General features: G+C 45.0%; 1 protein-coding gene across 2 annotated transcripts in view; it reads right to left on the reverse strand.

Moving 5' to 3' along the window:
• Window positions 1–651: 651 nt before the first annotated feature.
• LOC105897838 (disco-interacting protein 2 homolog B-A-like) overlaps window positions 652–21,378 on the reverse strand; it is a 35,916-nt gene continuing 15,189 nt past the window's right edge. Inside the window, exons 20-39 of one of the 2 annotated variants that reach the window (XM_031568079.2) lie at window positions 21,261–21,341; window positions 20,815–20,942; window positions 15,242–15,356; window positions 14,598–14,799; window positions 13,955–14,067; window positions 13,796–13,819; window positions 13,111–13,191; window positions 11,144–11,267; window positions 10,466–10,587; window positions 9,981–10,092; window positions 9,632–9,741; window positions 9,143–9,273; window positions 8,625–8,793; window positions 7,990–8,160; window positions 4,631–4,692; window positions 4,390–4,447; window positions 4,173–4,247; window positions 3,540–3,714; window positions 3,086–3,209; window positions 652–2,874 (exon numbers count right to left, since the gene is read on the reverse strand). In XM_031568079.2, the coding sequence (XP_031423939.1) occupies window positions 2,622–2,874; window positions 3,086–3,209; window positions 3,540–3,714; window positions 4,173–4,247; window positions 4,390–4,447; window positions 4,631–4,692; window positions 7,990–8,160; window positions 8,625–8,793; window positions 9,143–9,273; window positions 9,632–9,741; window positions 9,981–10,092; window positions 10,466–10,587; window positions 11,144–11,267; window positions 13,111–13,191; window positions 13,796–13,819; window positions 13,955–14,067; window positions 14,598–14,799; window positions 15,242–15,356; window positions 20,815–20,942; window positions 21,261–21,341 (2,430 nt within the window). In that variant the 3' untranslated portion in view covers window positions 652–2,621. The remainder of the gene's footprint in view (window positions 2,875–3,085; window positions 3,210–3,539; window positions 3,715–4,172; window positions 4,248–4,389; window positions 4,448–4,630; window positions 4,693–7,989; window positions 8,161–8,624; window positions 8,794–9,142; window positions 9,274–9,631; window positions 9,742–9,980; window positions 10,093–10,465; window positions 10,588–11,143; window positions 11,268–13,110; window positions 13,192–13,795; window positions 13,820–13,954; window positions 14,068–14,597; window positions 14,800–15,241; window positions 15,357–20,814; window positions 20,943–21,260; window positions 21,342–21,378) is intronic. The other variant, XM_031568082.2, reaches the window with a different exon arrangement.

The following is a 21,378-nucleotide window of genomic DNA, read 5'->3' on the forward strand; positions in this document are numbered from 1 at the left end:
CTGATGATGAAGGGGGTGTCAGGATCAGTTTTATTTATTATTTATGCAGCACTTGCACTTGCCCTTGTAGATGGCTTTGTAGTCTACCTAATGGGTCCACATGCAGTACTACCATTTGCTCACAGTGATGCAGGGTATTGCATTATTATTCAGGTATTTTCTTACCCTCTAAGAACCATACATTGAGTGTTCCCACGAGAGTTCCACAAGTCTGTTTTTGAATGCCTAGTGAAGAGTTTGCCCACTGACGAGGGTTACCGTGTGCTTACACAGTCAACACTCGTAGTTCTAGGTCACGCGCTACGTTCGATCTTTCAATGCGGACCAGTCACAGTTTACCCTTAACAGCCTTATACAGTAATGTCTTATAGTCAAGGTACGAGAGGGGACCCCTGGGACCAACCAGGTGGTCACCTAAACGTACTCCCTTGGAGAGAGAGAGAGAGAGAGAGGCAACTCACCCTTCTTTACGCAGTCGTTAGTCTCCTTGGGAGAAGACTCAGGCCATTAAGACTTCAAAACCAGGGTTTTGTTGGTTCTTCTACTGGCGGGTCCATTTCCTTGTGGCTCATTCAACACTAGTCTTCATCCAGCTGTTTCGTACATAGACAGAGATTTCCAGACCGAAGAAAAACCACAAGACAGACTGCATACCCTGGACATTGCTGTTTAATTCATTTATTTTTCTCCACTTTCCGATCAGTCCTGTCTATCATCTTGGTGCTCACACATGTCTGGTCCTAAACAACTATAAATATATTTCACAATGACCATGCACAAAGAAGTATTGCTTTAAACTAATATTTCAAACAATAGTTTGTGCATAATAGTACTGTTCAAACAGTTATATGAGCTTGGGTGAAGGAAAAAAATGACAAAAGAAGCGATAAACATAATGTGTACAAAAGAAGAGGTGTTGTGTGCGTTGTAGTTGGTGTATTGTTATATGAGCCAATGATACCACATGGCTAGTGATTTGTTTGATGCCAGAAATTTGTGATGTGGAAAAATTGTTTTAGTTTATGTTATTGTGATTGAGTGTCAGGGATGCACCGATGCCATGTTTCATTGCTGAGTGTGTGTGTGTGTGTGTGTGTGTGTGTGTGTGTGTGTGTGTGTGGGAAGGGGGCCTTCATATCTGATATATATACAGATCAATTACATTCGTTACAACATATACATATAAATACAATGCATCACTATTGAATATTTAAAACTCACAGACCAAACAAAAGTGCAGATAATATGTGGCTGGGACGTTAAATGTTACCATAAAAACAACATTTAAAAGGATTTCACATGAGCACACAGTATCTGTATCAAATCAAGACCGGAGCCATTCAAAGTCAACAGCTATCTAGGGTCAATCAGATTACAAGCATTCACCATGTAGATTCTATAAAAAGTACAAATGGGGATGGATTGCTTTGAACTTATCGAACACCATTTGAGACCGATCCAGTGTTTCAGGCCATACTGTGCCCATGCAAGTATTGTAAGGTAAGATCGGTGCATCCCTGTGATTGGTGCTTAGGGCCCTTTAAGCAAAGCCTTACCTGCACCACTAGCCAACTCAAGTACCTGCCTAAGCAAGAGCAGGGATATGGACTGGGCAAGGTGTCCAGGAATGAGTACCTGAATCAGCTTCGGTCAGTCTGCTGTAGTGGCCATCCAGACTGAGAAATTTGTAAACAGTGATGCTCATTCCCAAGAGCAACAACAGAGCAGGGCCTTCACATTATTGAGGTGTGATCTGCAAGGCTGTCCAGATACAGAAGGTGCTGGAATGAGTGGACAGATAAAAGACATCTCGTGTCCTTTGGTTGATAGTCAAGCTATACTCCAGTTCTCGTTTAACATTATTTAGAACAGCATCCTTTCAGAAAATACGCAATAATGTAAAGGTCCCAAGAAACACGCAAACAAGTATGTACCCAGTCATCAAGTAGTTTACAAAACGAGAAAATCCATGAATACACACTTACGATGAGAGCTAATTGGCATTGTGGTAATTTGGCAAATTCACCCCAAACCTGATCTGATGAGCGAGAGAAACAGGCCCGTGGAGGCGGTACGGTTTAGCCTGTGTTTGTGTTTGGAGACCAGCTGTACTCTAGAGATGCATAGTTAGACTTAAGGGCAAAGTTGGAATGTGCCACTGTGTGCCGGTAACCTTCCATGATTTTTGTGAAATAATGAATATCAATACATATTTAACATCCACTTCACTTGCACTCATTCAACTACTTTTCGTTCAGATTCAGCTCTTCCCCTATTCTGGAAAAATAAAATACATTTGTTACTATTATTCCTAGGATCACTGTATTATTTACCATTGGGACAGTCTGTGCTGCACACACTTCTGAATTAGCCATTAGCCGTTAGCCATTAGCCACCCAGAACATCTCCTTTTCTCTTGCGTTCCTCCTCTCTGTCCAGTGTCTTTTCCCGCTGAGGACGAGGTTTTTTTTTTTGTTTCTGTGGGGCGTTTTGTCCTGCGCTGGCCTCAGGGGCTGCAGCCCCCCCCCCCCCCCCCCCACCCGCCCCATCCTGATGATTCTGTCCTGCTGAAGCCCCCTGGTGTGTGTTCCCTCTCCTCCTCTGGTGTGTGTGTGGGCCCCCTACATGTTGTAGGCCACGTAGATGGGGTCCAGTTGGTCGGCCAGGAAGGAGTCGCGCAGGTGCATGCGCTGCTTCTCGCCGCGCGAGTTGATGGGGATTACTCCCGGGTCCACCACCACCACCACGCCCACAATCAGGTGGTGCTCCTCCAGCACCACGCTGGTTACCACGGGAACCAGGTCCAGGGCGTCCTGCTCTGAGCCGCACAGCTCCGACACCACCACCAGCAGGTTCGTCCAGGTGAACACAGCACTACACACACACACACACACACACACACACACACACACACACGGTTTAGGACACAGTTCACACAAATGCAGTTCACTGTTATAAGTCGACCAATAAACACCTGAAAGATTTCAATTTAGGTATATATATCAATATACACAAAGATAAATAAGATGGAGTTGCATTCTCTTCATGGGTAATTCAAATATCTTGTAAATACAAACACACACACCTCTCTGCGATGCTGCGGTGGGCACGAGACACGCTGGTCTCGATGTCGATGGGGTGATATCTCAACCCCCTCAGCTCCAGTGTCTCGTCCAGAGAGCCCACCACAAACAGGGCATCATGTGGGCCTGGAAGGAAGGCACAGCTTTCATGAGTAAAGTGTATTGGGCCTTATGTGTGAAATTCATGAGTAAAGTGTATTGGGCCTTATGTGTGAAATTCATGAGTAAAGTGTATTGGGCCTTATGTGGGAAATTTGCACATTTAACCATAGAAATACTGCTTCTTGATCAGATCTGGTAAAAATGACTTGAGCTCTGCACAAACACACACTCTTCTCTTTTTCTCTTTCTCTCTCACACCCACTCTCTTTATTGCTCTTTTTTTCTCTTTCTCTCACTCTCTCTCTCATACACACATACACACACACACTCTTTATTTCTCTCTCACACACACACCTCCTGTAGAGTCTGTCAGCTCTGTCCTTTTGATGAAGCCCAGGTAGCCTGTGCGAGCCCACTGAGTGTGAGGGTCTCCAAAGCTGAGGCGCACGTTGAAGTGGTCCGCCTGGAGGTTCTCCTCCCCATAGATGGTGTAGTAACCAGCAGCCGAGTGAGGACTGTTCAACCAGATCTGAGGGACAGATGAAGACAGAGAATAAATATTCATAAACACAACACAACACTGAATCAATATTCATAACATAAACATAACACTGGATAAATATTTATAGCAAAACTCAATGTAACGTAACGCTACATAACAACGCAACATAGGCCTAAGGTACTGTAACGCAACGCAACATAGGCTAATCGTACTGTAACGCAATGAAATGTCACGCTACGTAACAACACAACATAGGCCTACCGTACTGTAACGCAATGGACATAGACATATTCCAAGTGGCTCAATCACAGCTCGAGAACCTCACTCTGAGTTCATCACTATGCTCTCTCTACATAGTGTTCTTGCAAGACAGGCTTTGAACCATGCACGGATCATGGATATAGAACTGGTTAGAAGTTTAAGTGTGAATCTCACACACACACACACACACACACACACACACAGACATACACACACACACAGACCTCGCCTAAGTGGGAGTCTCCGAGCGGGCCTCGTGTTTCAGGGTTCACAATGATGACTCTGACGCCGGGAAGAATCTACAGCCACGGGAGAAGGCAGAGGAGAGAGGGATAGAGAGAGTGAAAGAGAGGAAGCATGAAAGAGGAATGTAAACTGTGTAAAGTTTATGCAGGCGGGTTCATGTTTCTTAACAGGCCCTCCTAACAGCTTCTCACTCACCGTGCCCGACTCAATTAGAGGAAGAGACTGGGGGGCTCCCCTTTCCACCAACCTCACCCTGAAACACACACGCAGACGCACACGCACACGCACACACACACACATTGGACACAGATACATGAGCGCACACACACAAATACAAACACAAACACACATGTTACTGAGCATTGGTATTACAACTGTGTGCACAGCAGGATCTGTGAGTTATTATTGCTATTTTGAGTAAGATATAAACCCTTACCTATCGTGTCTAAGGGACTTCATATCGACATACACAGTCGATGGATCTGGTCCAGTTGTACCCTACAACACACAAACAGAGAGAGCATGCAAGGTCAAGGTCAGTCATCTCATTATTTCCACTGAAATGACCTTCACAAGAAGGGCCCTAATTTCATTGAGAGGCAACTGGCAACGAGCAGAGCAACGAGCAAAGTCTGCCACACATGAACTAAAGCTAATTTAATACCATGAGCAAGATCCTAAGCGCAAACATGTGTGGGTAAGTGCAATGCTCCCACACGCCACATGATAGCTTTAGGTCATGCAATGCGATGGACTTTGCTCGTTGCCAATCAGTGAAATTAGATTATATGTACAGTGCCCTCCACAATTATTGGCACCCTTAGTGAATGTGACCAAAACAGGCTATGAAAAAATATGTCTTTGCTGTTTATCCTCTCGGTCTTTTACTCAAAATATTCACAAAAATCTTACCTTTTCATTGAAGTAAAATTATTGAAAGAATAATTTTTTTTTTACATTAAATAAAATATTTTTCTCCAAAACATGGGTGCCACATTTATTGGCACCCCTAGAAAATCTTATAATTAAAATCTAACTGAAGTATATTACCAGTCATGTTTTACATTTTTAAGTTCACCTGTTTGATTAGGAACTCTTTAGTGGTCAACCATGACTTCCTGTTTCACTCGGGTATAAATATGAGGTGACACAGGCCAAATACCCTTAGTCATTCATCAAGATGTGAAAGACAAAAGAACACAGTGTCGAAGTGCGACAAAGTTGTTGAGCTGCAGAAATCCGGAAAAGGATATAAGAAAATATCTTAACAGTTGAAAATACCCATTTCCACAATCAGGGCAAAAGTTAAGAAGTTCAAAGCGACAGGATATGTAAGGAATCAGCCTGGAAAAGGACCTATCTGTAAATTGACCCCACGCACCGTGAGGAGGATGGTTCGACAGGCAAAAGAATCTCCAAGGATCACAGCTGGAGAATTGCAGAGGTAAGTTGAGTCCTGGGGTCAGAAAGTCTCCAGAACTACCATCAGACGCCACCTCCATCACCACAAGTTGTTTTGGAGGGTTGCCAGAAAAAAGCCTCTGCTGTCAATCAACAACAAACTAAAGCGCCTACAGTTTGCCAAATGTAAGTCTGACTTTCAATTGGACCGAGTTATATGGTCAGATGAGACCAAAATAAAGCTTTTTGGCAACAAACATCAAAGGTGGGTTTGGCGTAGACAGAAAGATAGCCATACAGAAAAGCACCTCATACCCACTGTGAAGTGTGGTGGCGGATCTTTGATGTTGTGGGGCTGTTTTTCTTCCAAAGGCCCTCGACATCTTGTTAGGATACATGGTATCATGGACTCCATCAAATACCAGCAGATATTAAATGAAAACCTAACAGCCCCCTCTAGGAAGCTTAAAATGGGCCATGGTTGGACCTTACAGCAGGACAATGATCCGAAGCACACCTCAAAATCAACACAAAAATTGTTCACCGACCGCGGAATAAAGGTTTTGCCATGGCCATCACAGTCCCCCGACCTAAACCCCATAGAAAATCTGTGGGAAGAGCTGAAGCCGAGTGTACAAGCGTTGACCTAAGAATCTGAAGGATCTGGAGAGATACTGTATGTAGGAATGGTCTCAGATCCCGTGCCATGTGTTCACCAACCTCATCACGCATTATAAGAGAAGACTCAGAGCTGTTATCTTGGAAAAGGGAGGCTGCTCAAAACATTAAATTAAGGGGTGCCAATAATTGTGGCACACCTGTTTTGGAAAATAATATTTATTTAATGTCAAAAACATTTTTTCTTTCAATAATTTTATTTCAATGTAAAGGTAAGATTTTTGTGAATATTTTGAGTGAAAGACCAAGAGGATAAACAGCAAAGACATATTTTTTCATAGACTGTTTTGGTCACATTCACTAAGGGTGCCAATAATTGTGGAGGGCACTGTATATATATTAGGGCTGTCAGCGTTAACGCGTTAATCTATGCGATTAATGCGGCCGCGATTAAGGCGATAAAATATTTTAACGCAATTAACGCAACTTTAAAAAAAAAAAAAAATTCTATTTTTTTTTTTAATGCCTTTATTTGGATAGGACATGACGTTATGACAGGAAGCGAGGCGGAGAAGAGGTGGGGAGAGCATTGGGAAATTACATCAGGCCAGACTTGAACCTGTGTCCCCTCGGGCAATATAGCCCGGAAGTAGGGGGCTTGGCCTCCCATTTTATGAGAGCGATGAGGGACAGGTGGGGCTTGAATAGCCCCCCTTGTTCAAAGTGGGGAATGACAGAAAAAGTTTGAGAACCACTGCAGTAGTTGAAGATGGAGAGAGCTGAGGGATTGTTGGGCGGAAAGTCTCTGTTTAAGAGCCAAAATGACGGAACAATCGACAAAACTAAAGTTGTATGTAGCATTTGTCAAGCTGAATTTAGCTATCACCTTAATGCAAAGCACCCGAAAGAAAGCAGTCCCAGGTTAGATGATCGCCAACCCATACTCCACGACTTCTCTAGGAAAATAACTAGACCAGTCCATGAAAAGGTTACCATTTAGGATGACAGTGACTGTCGGCCCATCAACATAGTTGAGGACAGTGGGCTGATTGAGGTTATTCGAATTGCTTCAGGGGAAATTCTTACGATTTAACGTCAAGGGGCACCATTGTGTTAAAAAAAATACAATTAAACAACAGTGTCTAAAATACATGCTGTCTGAAGTGATTACTTGTTTATTTATAAGATTTAGTCTTAAGAAAAAAAAAAAACTTTTAATGGCGATTAACTAATTTCAAAATGTGCGATTAATTAGTTAATTTTTTTTAATCAATTGACAGCCCTAATATATATATTCACGATTACATGATGACTCAACACTGCATGTGTTGTACCCCCCCAGACAATTACTGTCCCTCTACAGCTTGAGACATTTATCTGGCCTGAGGTCGTACCAAATGAAAGCATGGGTGATGGGTGATCACACTGCAGTTCAAGGACTGAAAAAAGCTATTGTAAAAAGCAACCCAGGAAAGGGAAAGGTGTCCTGGAATAATACATAAGAAAAAGGATTTGGGTCTTAAAGGGGCCGGTGCTCGGGGAAACACGAATTCTTGGTCACATCAGTGCAGGGAAATGCAATTCTTATGTTCTAACTTTACACGATTTAAACAATTTCATGTTTGTCAGTACTAGTTAAAATGGCAAAGAATTTGCGATCAATCTCAGGTTCACAATTAATCAGGAAATCGTTATTGAATTGAATCGTAACCCAAGAATCTTGATTGAACTGTTTGGTGAAATACCTCCAGATTCCCACCCCTACTAGACCCCTACCTGCAGGCAGACGGCCAGGTTGACCCGTGAGCCGAAGGTGGTGCTGACAGCACGAGGGGACAGGCCCACGTCCTTGAAGAGCTTGGAGAAGGAGTGTGTGAGAACCAGCCGAGGTCTCTCCTCGGCCACCACCACACACGAGCGCACACACGACAGGTTCACACCCCTCGCCTACGACACACACACCAGGAGGAGGAAGAGGACAGTGTGTGAGACTATACAACTGTATTGTGTACAGTGTAAACTTTGCTGTGATTTCAGAGGTGATATCTCAACAAAAAAAAGACACACATACTGCTGTTCATGGAGATCGACAAAGATAATACTGCTATCATAAATAGTATGTCTGTGTGTGAGTGTCTGTGTGCATGTGTGTTTATGTGTGTGTGTGTGTGTGTGTGTGTGTGTGTGGGAAAGAGAAAGAGACAGACAGACAGATAAAGATAAAGAGTCTGTGTGTATATGTGTTTATGTGTGTGTTTGTGTGTGTGTGTGTGTATGTGTGTGTGTGTGTGTGTGTGTGTGTGTGTGTGTGTTTGCGTGTGTGGGGGGGAGAGAAAGAGACAGACAGACAGATAAAGATAAAGAGTCTGTGTGTATATGTGGGTCTACGAGAGACAGTGAGAGAGTGCTACCTTCAAGCTCTCTGTCTGTCCCCCGAGGCCCTTGGTGCAGAGCTCCATGACGCTGTACGAGCAGAAGGTGTCTCTGATGCGGTTCTGGGATAGAGCGCTCATCCACAGGGTCAAAGACTGCTCCAGCTCTGCAGGGGGAATCAGCACCGATTGGTGCCCTGAGTACACACTAACCACACAAACAAACAAACAAATAAACAAACACATTCAAATATGAATACATGGCAATATACGAGACATACAAAAAACACCACTGATGCAAATATACAAAAAGCAATCAAACGATTACATTCAAATATATATGAACTTCTTTAAATATATGTTGACATATTCCTGTGCTGTAGATATAGTTGTTAAGTTTAAAAAAATCAACACGTTAGCACATGATTGATGTATGTCTATTAGTGGTAGTGTGTTTGTGTGTGTAGGGTTGTGTGGCTTTTAGTGGGTGTGAGTGTGAGTGTGAGTGTATTCATCATTGTGAGAGAGTGAGTGTATGTGTCGTTAGGCTGTGTGACCTTGCTAGACACCACAGCACAAAGCCCATGCCGCAGTAGGGGTCGAGACAGATGGCAATCTGGCGTGAGGAGTAGAGCTCACACTGGAGCTTTATAGAGCGACATAGAACCGTCACAGCCGTGTGGGACATCTGAGAAACAGGAAATAACGAGGACCAGGGTCAGGAACAGAGAACAAACACATCAGAAAACTGACATCAGAGAAAGACTCCCTCACACAACAGCAGTCTACGTGCATACACACGTCAAGAACCTCCATCAGCTATACAGAATACTTGACATCTAGTTATTTTAATCTTAACTTTATCTGAAAACATGTAGCATTATTTTGGAAACAAGTTCTCTTTATTTGACCGTATTGGTATATGGTAGCCAAGGGATACAGTTACTTATAATTCCCATAGGAGGTATCTCAAAAAGTTTCTGTTTCATAGCGTAGACCACAAATATGAGAATGTCTAGGGCATGATGTGTGTGTGTGTGTGTCACCTTGACTCCAGTTAGCATGCCGGTCGTGGACACACTGAAGTCCAGATATGCGATGACATCTGGTGACGGGGGCTTGTAGATGTGGGGTGGTCTCTTGCGTGGAAGGTCATCTATTAGAAGGAGTAGAGGCAATCTATCAAGCTGAGTTTGACCATCGCCATGGTCTAGTACCATGGTATTGCCATGGTAATGCATATTTCCCCCCTCAATGGAAAGTCAACAACTTTCTAAGGCTCTTCAAGGAACAAATATTTTCTAGATTCCTTTTTGAAAGATAGAAAATGGCACATACACACAATACCCACCGTTTCGGCCCATGTTTGTGTGTGTGCGGGGGTGGTACTCGTACCTGTGTCTATGATGATGGGCCATGTTTTAGTGTTGACGGTGGCAGCGGCTTCTTTAGATCTGAGAATCTTCACTAAAAACTGAGTGGTGAGAATGCCAGCTGCCTTACACACCTGAGAGTGAGAAACATCACACAACGCAAACAAAGGGATTTGCAATCGCCTTATTATCTTAATATAAGGAAAACATGTTTCAGACCAACTCTGGTGTTTCTCAAAAGCTTTGTTAGCGTGACTCCCAAGACATTTTAACATTCAATAAATGAACCATAATCATCAATATCAATATCTGAACATGCAGAAGGCTTTTCAGTTCCTTCTTCTGCTGCAACATTCAAGATCTGCTGATGTTGAGGTTTGTGAAAAATCTCTATAATATAGTTCTCTAAAAATAATCTAGATGTTTGTATTTCTCTATTAGTTTCTATATCTCAAATGCATTTTTCCATAAATGTTCCTGTTCCCTGTTGTTCACACATCCACTCACGTCTACGATGAGCCGGACTGTGGGCAGCGTTGCCGTAAGGTTCTGAGGGTGGGGTGGCCTCACAGTCACAGGAACGCAGCCAGCATACAGGCAGCCATAGAAAGCAGCAATCAGGTCTATACCTGCAGCCAGACACACAGACACATACACAGCATCATTCAGTAGCTGTGGAAACCGCTCAATCAACATGGTGCTCATGGTGAAAACATTAGGGGTATATGTATGTAGAATTAACAGGAGGAAGGAGAAGAAAAGATCTTTTCAGAAAAACTGAGTGAAATGTGAAATTATATTGCGTGACCCAGTGCATTTATGTCCAAAATGAACTATATTTGTCTTATGTGTACGTGAATGTGGTATGTATGTATGTACAGTATGTATGTATATATGTGTGTGTGTGTATGTCCTGTCTGTACATGTGGATATATGGCAAAGGTATCAACACTTCTGTCCAGGAAAAATTCAAAGCCCTCTCCCCGAAGTATTACGGTATATCAGCATATGTTTTGGCTGATTTCTGTTTAATGCAGTTGGATATAGCAATGCAATAGAATGCAACATTCTGTGTTTGTGCAACATTCATTGTGTATATGTGTGTGCGTGTATGTGAGTGTTTGTGTGTGTGTGTGTGTGTGTGTGTGTGTGTGTGTGTGTGTGTGTGTGAGTGTGTATAGACACCTGGCGGGTACAGCAGGACAATGTTCTCTCCAGTGTTGATTCCACTCCTCTCAATGAGAGCAGCGGCGACCTTCTCCGCTCGCTTATGGAGCTGCACACACGTCGCCGTGCACACTGCAGTACCCTAGAGACAAGAGAGAGAGTGAGACAGAGAGAGAGAGTGAGACTGAGAGAAAGACGGTTTCCTGAACACAGCCATCCCCTACAGACAGGAGGAAGAACAGACTACTGAACACGCCTGTCCCCTAGAGATGAGAGGGTGAGGGGAGAGACTAGGGAACATGTTCCCTAGCGACAACAGGACAAGAGATACCGATCAACACATTTCTTTAGTACAACCTGAGCTTCTCTCACTATTGTGTGCGGGAGAAGAAGCGTCTAAATCTGATACTGCAGCACATTAAGCTCAGAGGTGTGGCACAGAAATCCACACATTTCCTTGACTTATTTGGGACTGTGGATTGTCACACTTCTCAGTTCTCAATTGCTCCCACTGTTGTTTAGTTTGTAATCCACCTTGCTTGCAAGTTGCTGTTATAACAGCGCTTGCCAAATAAATACATGTAAATGTAAATGTAAATATAAATATAAATATAAATATAAATATAAATGTAAATACCTTTATATACTTAAATAAACTTGCTAGATCTGCCACATCAGTATGTTCATATCTTGGGTTGATTGTACAGTCACATGAACACAGAAACTCACACATTCCCTTTCAAACTTAATTACTGACATTTTCAATCTGGGCCTTTCTTTGGTGTTGTTACATAAGAGACTATCAGTCATGCTTAAGTGTTCTCATACCACAGGGTACATGACCTCTTGGGGGAAACTCCAGACTTACACACTCCCTTTATTTACACAAGCACGTCATGCTGAAGTGACTCACCAAGGGGTGAGAGAGTACAGTAACCTCACACGGCCTTTACCCTGCACATGGTTTTTGCACGTGTTTTAGGAACTGTGCAGGGTGTATCTATGTAGCACAACCCAGTTAATAGTAGTTAATATACCATCTGGTAAATACTGTATCTATTTGCAAAAGCATAGCTAAGGGAAGGACCTTTGTGTGTGTGTGTGTTGTGTGTTATGTATGTGTGTGTGTGTGTGTGTGTGTGTGTGTGTGTGTGTGTGTGTGTGTGTGTGCTTGTGTGTGTGTGTGTGTGTATGAGAGAGGGGGAGGTTTACCAAATGACCTATTCGTCATATCCGGCCCAAATAATAGAAGTACAAAAAAGGTTTGTGGGTTTTTCCCAAATGGTAACACCCGGAGTAAAGTTCACTACAGCGTTTAGTAATATCCCCTAATATTTTCATAAGGTATGGAGGTCATCATTAGGAATATATGCAACATCATCATGTGTTCTCATTTCTCTTCGAGTCAAGGAACCAGATATTGGCCATGATATGAGATGTGTGATATGGACACAGTCTTTTTTTTGTGGGTTTTTCCCAAATGGTAACACCCGGAGTAAAGTTCACTACAGCGTTTAGTAATATCCCCTAATGGCTTCATAAGGTATGGAGGTCATTGTTAGGAATATATGCAACATCATCATGTGTTCTCATTTCTCTTCGAGTCAAGGAACCAGATATTGGCCATGATATGAGATGTGTGATATGGACACAGTGATTTCTGCCTTTCAGACTGGAATATTATACACTGGCACAACACATTTCAGTAGTTTTTTTGGTCATCAGGAGATTCAACAAACTACCGGTTGCTGTTCAACACGCATTCAACAAACCCAACTAAACCCAACTCTCAGCCACCTCTCAACCGTGAACTTACCCTTCATTTACCCTTTTTGTTAAACTGGGCCTAGCCATGAGCCCAAGTCTAAGTCTAGTTGTATTCGTCATTATCAACTGAATGTCAACAGAATGAACGGATGGTTTGCTGAGTGTTAAGGCTGGTTGTTTAGGATGACCCATTAAAAAAAGCTGGACACCTGTGCTACCTTAGCATTCAGCAGCACGTAGAGCACATGGTCTGGATCGGTCTGAGCTCTCCACTGCAGAGCCTCGGACAGGAACTGGTGCTAAAGAAAGAGAGAAAGAGAGAGAGAGACAGAGAGAGAGAGAGAGAGAGAAGGAATGACAAAGGGGACAGTGTGTGCGTGTGTGTGTGTGTGTTAGCTGATCCTAGACAATGACCATTATAGCAATATAGACCCTTGTAGCATTGTAGAGCAATGAGTATCTCTTTCATTACTTGACTTAGAGTACTCATTGTACATCGAATCTAAGACTAACACTGCTAACACAAAGTCTCCAAGAGGACTGTCTACTTCCTTTGTGTGTACTTTATTAAACCAAATATATGCAACAACTTGTTTTTATGAGAAACTACCAAGGGTATCATCTTCAAATTAATTTTGATGACATGAACTCGCGTGAAGAACAGTCAAACACACCCGCCGTTCCCACTAGCCATCTAAGCTATGCACTCTATAGTTTTGTTGTTGGACTTGCCCTTGCACCTTGCCAACAATATCGGCAAAAGACGCCAGTTAGCAAGCTTTTACCAGTATAGTTTTAGACCAAAACTCCATAGTGCGGCTTTAATTGTCACTGCAGTGCTCATGTTGTCATTAGTGTCGTCCGAGAGCACTGGGGCATGTTGACTCTTTTCTCATGACTTACCATCATAGTGGGCCACATGCATAGCTGTTGAGTTCCATGACAGCATTAAAACAAAACAGTATCACAACATTAAGACCACACAATACAGTGATTAATATGATATAGCCAAATAAGAGTGTGTGTGTGTGTGTGTGTGTGTGTGTGTGTGTGTGTGTTTACCTTTCTCACGAGGTTCTGGTCTTCCATCATCCCCAGTTCTCTCCCTGCTGCCTGAGCGATCCGTTTCCCAGCAACCAGATTCCCCAACACAATGGACGCAGGTCCGACACCCACTATACACACACACACAGTTTATTAATATTAGCAATTCTATAAATGCTGTATTGGACTGTGACAGTGCGTGAAGAATTACAGACCAGCTGAACAAGAACTGGCATGAGAACCATTAACAACAACTGCTAGTCAAATGAAGTATGGCAGTGTTCTTACAGAATAGTAACTGTAACTAGCCTGTAAATAGCCTTTTTGCTGATGAGTTTATAGCCTACTTTGTACTTGCATAATATTCTCTGGGCCTACCGTTTAGCCTATATGTGATGGAACAGAAGGATAGGAAGCTATGATTAATCAAAACCAATAATTCCTAACTAACACACTTTTAAGTGCACAAAAAACATGACTTTTAGACCACCATGACACGATGGCAGGTTAGCCTGTCATTGACCTCAGTTTGTGCTTTTTATCACCTTACTGTCCATAATGTTTTGTCCCCCTCCTCTCCTCATCATGTTGTCCTGTTTAAGCGCTTCTATTTCTATGACTAAACCCTTGACTAACTAGTGGGGTTGTCCTCCTGACGCACCTGGTTGTTTCTGCCGTGGTTTGGGGAGGTTGGTGACACAGGTGTGGGGGCACATGAGGATGTTGCAGGGGTGCAGCGCCCCCTCCTGGAGAAGCTGGCGCGTGTCAGAGAGGTGGATTCCTCCCAGCGGGGTCTTAGGTAGGGTGTTCGCAGGCACGAGTGCCAGACAGTACAGACCAACTTGGTGAATGCTGTCTATGGCCTGTAGAGGTATACACACACACACACACACACACAGTATAGTTCAATTGTCTGTGGTCACTATGGATAAAACAAAAGTCAAACAGTCATGTCTTGTGTGTAATTACGTATCTCTGCATGTATATGCGTGTGTTCATGTGCGTGTGTGGGAGAGACAGAGAGAGAGTGGGAGAAAGAAAGATTATGTGTGTTGTTGTGTGTGTGTGTGTGTGTATGTTTAAGAGACAGCAAAAGAGAATAAGAGACAGAAGTTGTATGTGTGTGTGTGTGTGTGTGTAAGAGAGAGCAAGAGAGAGTTAGAGACAGCAGTTGTGTGTTTGTGTGTGTGTGTGTGTGTGTGTGTGTGTGTGTGTGTGTGTGTGTGTGTGTGTGTGTGTGTAAGAGAGAGCAAGAGAGAGTTATAGACAGCAGTTGTGTGTGTGTGTGTACTCTTGTGTGTGTACCTGTAGCACTCGACTCATCCACTGGAAGCTGTCTTCCTCAGACGCATCAGGCCTCTGTTCTGCAATAATCACTATCCTCTCATCGTAGAAAACACCCACCGAGAACACTGCTATCCTGCAATAACCAACCATCACAAAGAACACCGTAAACCTGCATCTACTCACACCACAGAGAACCTGAATATATACTGTGGCATCACGAGGGGACGTGTGGTAGAGGGGCGTTATGTTCCTCTCCCGGAATGGCTACCACGCCACAAGATGGCTGCCGGGAAAACTACATTTCCCAGAATGCACTTCTCAGACAGGTGCAAATGCCTCAGCCCTCTGATTGAAGCTGGAGCTCAGGTGTGGGAGAGGGAGAGAACAAAGGAGCAGAGACACACACCAAGCGAGGGGCATCGTACGTGGCACAAACTAAGTTCGGTGTCTGATGAACTTTGAGTTAAGTTAGGAGCAACTTTTTGAAGCCTATGTTTGGCCTTTGGAGAACTTTATTGTTTTGCTTCCTGAAGTACTTTTTGTTGGTTAATAAACCGGACTATTCGTTGAAAAGCACTTTTGCCTGCTCTGTCCTGTTGTTTACGCACTGCCCTACACCTTGCTCAGTGGTGAAACCTCTCATGATACCACATGTGGTGGAGAATGCGGGCATAGGGCGTAGGTGCGAATAAGACGACTTCGTGGAACTTTTTTCAGGACTTCACACAGCTGAACCCCAAAGCGAAATGGAGCAATTGTTGCAGGTTCTGGTGGAGGGCCAGAAGGCTCAACGGGAAATTAATGCGGCTTTGCTGCAACAACAAGCAAGGGCGAATCAACTTAAAGAGCAGGAGCTTCAACAAACAAAGTCATCACCACGGGCAAGTCATTTTATTTCTAAATTAGGAGTGACGGATGATGTAGAAGCTTACCTCCATGCCTTCGAGGCCACAGCCGCTCGAGAGGGTTGGGCGAAGACGCAATGGGTAGGACTTGTGGCTCCTTTTCTTTCAGGGGAGGCTCTTAAAGCCTTTCGGGATGTAGAAATGAGTGTTGGGCAGGACTATGACAAATTAAAGGAAGAGATACTGAGCCGCCAGGGCCTTACCAAGTTTAGTTTGGCTCAACGGTTCCATGAATGGACATTTCAAACAGGGGCAACCCCGCGTGCACAAATGCATGAGTTGACGAGAGTAGCAAACAGGTGGCTGGACCCTGGAAAAAACAGCCCAGCAGCCATTGTAGAGGTTCTTCTCATGGACCGATATCTAAGAGCTCTGCCGTTTGAGGCTAAAAAGGTGATCAGCCAGCAGAGGCTAACAACAACCATGCAGTTAGTAGAAGCTGTAGAACAGTATCAGGCATCCATGGATATGCTTCGTCTCACCCGGAAAGAACCAACAGCTACGGCTCCTGTTCGCCGGAGTGGATTTCGCCCAGGAGTTTTTCAACAGGGTAGCTCCCCTGCTAGCTCACAGAGAAGGGTGCTTACCCCGTTTCAACAGCAACAGGGATCCTCCAACCCAGAACCTCGTCAGTGCTTCCGCTGTGGCAAAGTAGGCCATATCTCGTGGCAGTGTGACAAGCCGGACGAGCCAATGCCCACAGCTGCGTCCTCAAACAGTCAGCAAGCCAACTTTGCTGCTCTCCTTGGGGAAAGTGTGGACTGCAGACCAACCTGCCCTGTAACAGTAAATCAATGTGAGGTAGAAGCCTTGCTCGATTCGGGAAGTGCCCGAACACTAGTCCAGGAGTCCGTGCTGGAAGCATCACCTCTTGCCCAAAGTGAACACGTTCCGGTCGTGTGTGTACATGGGGACACTCGTGAATATCCAACTGCCAGGGTGAGGCTGAAAACTACCAAAGGCACATTCAATATTGAAGTGGGGGTAATCAAGTCCCTCCCTGTCCCCGTCCTGATCGGTCGAGATTGCCCAGCCTTTTCCATGCTGTGGAAAGAGGCAGAAAAGAGGCGTAAGCCCGAGCCACGAAAACGTAGGTCTCTAGTCACCAAAGTTAATAAGTCATGGGTAAATCCTTCCAAGCCGTGGGATTCACCATCTGTTGTAGCTCAAGTTTTTGCAGCAGACTCCAGTGGTGGGGATTCAGAACCGGAAGAGACGGCCGACTCCGAGCTGCAACCCGGGCCAAGTGACGATGAGGCCGAGGACGTTGAAGCGAAACCACCACTGAAAGGTCAGTTTGGAACAGCCCAAATACAGGACCCTACCCTAAATAATGCGCTTAAAAATGTCCAGGTTGTAGAGGGCACCCTGGTGGGACCTAGGCTAACTCTGTCGTTCCCTCACTTTGCAGTCAAGAATGGGCTCTTGTATCAGGTAATTACGTATCAGGATAAAGTTTTGGAGCAACTTCTGGTGCCAAAACCTCACCGTTCCACGGTTATGCAGTTAGCTCATACGCACATTCTAGGGGCTCACTTGGGGGTGGAAAAAACCAAAGAGAGAATATTACAGAGGTTCTTTTGGCCAGGTATTCACAGGGAGGTAGAAAATTTCTGTCGCAGTTGCCCAGAGTGCCAGGTCACCGCTCCAAAACCGAGGTACAAGAGTCCTCTCATTCCCTTACCCATCATAGAAACTCCTTTTGAAAAGGTGGGGCTGGATATTGTGGGTCCACTACCCAAGAGTGCTCGAGGCCATCAGTACATCCTTGTCCTGGTGGACTACGCAACCAGGTACCCAGAAGCCATTCCCCTTAGAAAGGCTAACGCTAGACAAATAGCAAATGAGCTATTCCTCTTCAGCACTAGGGTAGGGTTACCAAAAGAAATACTGACTGACCAAGGGAGTCCCTTTATGTCCCGGGTCATGAGGCAGTTGTGTGCTCTGCTGCGAGTGAAACAGGTCCGAACCTCCGTATACCATCCACAGACTGATGGGTTAGTGGAGAGGTTCAACAAAACTCTTAAAGCCATGCTTAGGAAGGCAGTCGGCCAAGACGGAAGAAACTGGGATCAGCTCATCCCCTACCTCCTGTTTGCAGTTAGGGAAGTCCCACAGTCCTCCACTGGGTTTTCACCCTTTGACCTTCTCTATTCCCACAAACCAAGGGGACTGCTGGACATAGCCAAAGAGACCTGGGAGGAACAACCATGTCCCCATAGGACAATGATTGAACATGTGACGGCAATGCGCAAACGAATGGCCGCTATATTTCCCATTGTGAAAGAGCACATGGAAAAAGCACAGAGAGATCAAAGGGCTGTGTATGACCGAACAGCCCAACCCAGGGAGTTCCAACCGGGGGACAGGGTCTTAATTCTGGTGCCCACGGTAGAATGCAAATTCTTGGCCACCTGGCAAGGACCATACGAAGTCGTTGAGAAGGTGGGGGAGGTTAATTATAAAGTACGACAACCCGGAAAGCGTAAAGGGGAGCAAATATACCATGTTAACCTCTTGAAGAAATGGCATGACAGAGAGACATTGTTTACTGGTTGTCCCCCAAAGGAGCCAGAAGATTTAGCCCGGGAAGTAGTGCATTTTGGCCCCGAACTTTCCCCTCACCAGCTACAGCAAGCAAAGGAGCTGGTAGACCGCAACCAAGATGTTTTCTCATCCCTCCCGGGCTGCACCCACCTGGTGGAGCATGAAGTACGCACCCAGGCAGGGAAAACGGTAAACCAAAGGCCGTATCGGGTACCAGAGGCCCGCAGGAAAGTGATCGAGGAAGAGGTGAGCAAGATGTTGAAATTGAATGTGATTGAAGAGTCCAAGAGTGCCTGGTCAAGCCCTATTGTCCTTGTGGCCAAGCCTGATAACACAGTACGTTTCTGTAATGACTTTAGAAAGCTGAATGCTGTGTCTGAATTTGATGCCTACCCCATGCCTCGTGTGGACGAGCTAATTGAAAGCCTGGGTAATGCCCGGTTCATAACCACTCTTGATCTTACAAAAGGCTATTGGCAGGTACCATTGGCAGCAGAGTCAAAGGAAAAGACAGCCTTCGCCACTCCGGGAGGTCTCTGGCAGTACCGGATGTTGCCTTTCGGTTTGTCCGGAGCCCCTGCGACCTTCCAACGCTTAATGGATCAGGTACTGAAACCTCATAAAGAATATGCTGCTGCGTATTTAGATGATGTGGTGATCCAGAGTCCTGATTGGGATAGTCACTTACCTCGGGTGGAGAAGGTCCTGGAGTCTATAAGAGAAGCAGGCTTGACGGCGAACCCCAAAAAATGCAAGCTGGCCTACAGTGAGACAAACTACCTGGGGTATACCATTGGCAGAGGCCTCGTCAAGCCGCAGGAGGCGAAACTTGATGCCATCCAGAAGTGGCCAAAACCGTTGACTAAGAAGCAGGTGAGATCATTTTTAGGCCTTGCAAATTATTACAGACGATTTATTCCTGATTTTGCTGGGATAGCTGCTCCTCTCACAGAACTGACCACAAAGAAGCACTCAAGGATGGTGAAGTGGAGCCCGGAAGCAGAAGAAGCCTTTGGCAATCTCAAGAGGGCCTTATGTTCAAAACCAGTCCTCATGGCTCCCAACTTCAGTAAGGAGTTTGTGGTCCAGGCAGATGCCTCTGAGGTGGGGCTGGGTGCTGTCCTGTCCCAGATCCATGAGGGTGAGGAACATCCAGTTCTTTATTTGAGTCGTAAACTGCTGCCAAGAGAGAGGAACTATGCCACGGTGGAGAAAGAAGGTCTAGCGATAAAGTGGGCTCTAGAAACACTCAGATACTACCTGTTGGGGAGGAGGTTCACTCTAGTAACGGATCATGCTCCATTACAGTGGATGGCCAAAAACAAAGAGTCTAACAGTAGGGTAACCCGGTGGTTTTTAGGGCTCCAACCTTTTAACTTCTCTGTCATTCACAGACCCGGTCGTACTCATGGAAACGCTGACGCACTGTCCCGCCGTGATGCCTTTTGGTCCTCATTCACCCTGCCGAGGACGTCAGGCCCGAGAGGAGGGATGTGTGGCATCACGAGGGGACGTGTGGTAGAGGGGCGTTATGTTCCTCTCCCGGAATGGCTACCACGCCACAAGATGGCTGCCGGGAAAACTACATTTCCCAGAATGCACTTCTCAGACAGGTGCAAATGCCTCAGCCCTCTGATTGAAGCTGGAGCTCAGGTGTGGGAGAGGGAGAGAACAAAGGAGCAGAGACACACACCAAGCGAGGGGCATCGTACGTGGCACAAACTAAGTTCGGTGTCTGATGAACTTTGAGTTAAGTTAGGAGCAACTTTTTGAAGCCTATGTTTGGCCTTTGGAGAACTTTATTGTTTTGCTTCCTGAAGTACTTTTTGTTGGTTAATAAACCGGACTATTCGTTGAAAAGCACTTTTGCCTGCTCTGTCCTGTTGTTTACGCACTGCCCTACACCTTGCTCAGTGGTGAAACCTCTCATGATACCACAATACAGAACAACAACTAACTAACTATCCTCTCATGGTAGGAAACAGTCACAGAGAACCCTGCTGTACAGTACACAACAGTCAGAAAGAGGTCCATTCACTTCCACGTCCACACACACAGAGAGCAGGAACACGGAGAACACGGAGAACACGGAACACAGCTTCAGTACAAGAGTGCGTGTGGTACGTATTTGGAACTCACCGCCCGCGATACACGGTTTTGATTGGCTCCACAGCCAATGCGGTTGCCACGAGGTCATCTGAGTTATGGCGACGGCCACTGACCATCATCAGCCCCTCCGTCTTCCCGCACACAAATATCAGACTGCCCTGTAGGACCACATCATCATGGAGTATTATTGAGTTCAGACAACATGTTGCCATCACCCTTAATCCTAAATGAATGTACGCTCAGGCCATCTTTTCTACAGCAAATATCAGACTGCCCTAGAGAAAGCATACATGACGGGGTCCAATAACTAAACAGTTACGCTTTACGGAGACTAGAGTGAGAAGAGTGAAGTCAAAGAGTGAGAAGGTTACTTCATTTTCCAGCATTACTCAAATCCACTCAGAGCAAGCTTAGACAGTATGCAGTATGGACTATTCCAATGTACATGTCAATAGTATTATTTTCACACAACTTACCGGCCCCACGAAGCCCAGTAACCCAGAACGCACAAACGGAATCTCCCCTATTGGAGCTCCACTGGCATTTACCGGGATCACCTACACACACACAAACACAAACACACACCAAAAAGAC

This window comes from Clupea harengus, chromosome 5 (assembly GCF_900700415.2).
Source record: "Clupea harengus chromosome 5, Ch_v2.0.2, whole genome shotgun sequence".
NCBI lineage: Eukaryota > Metazoa > Chordata > Actinopteri > Clupeiformes > Clupeidae > Clupea > Clupea harengus.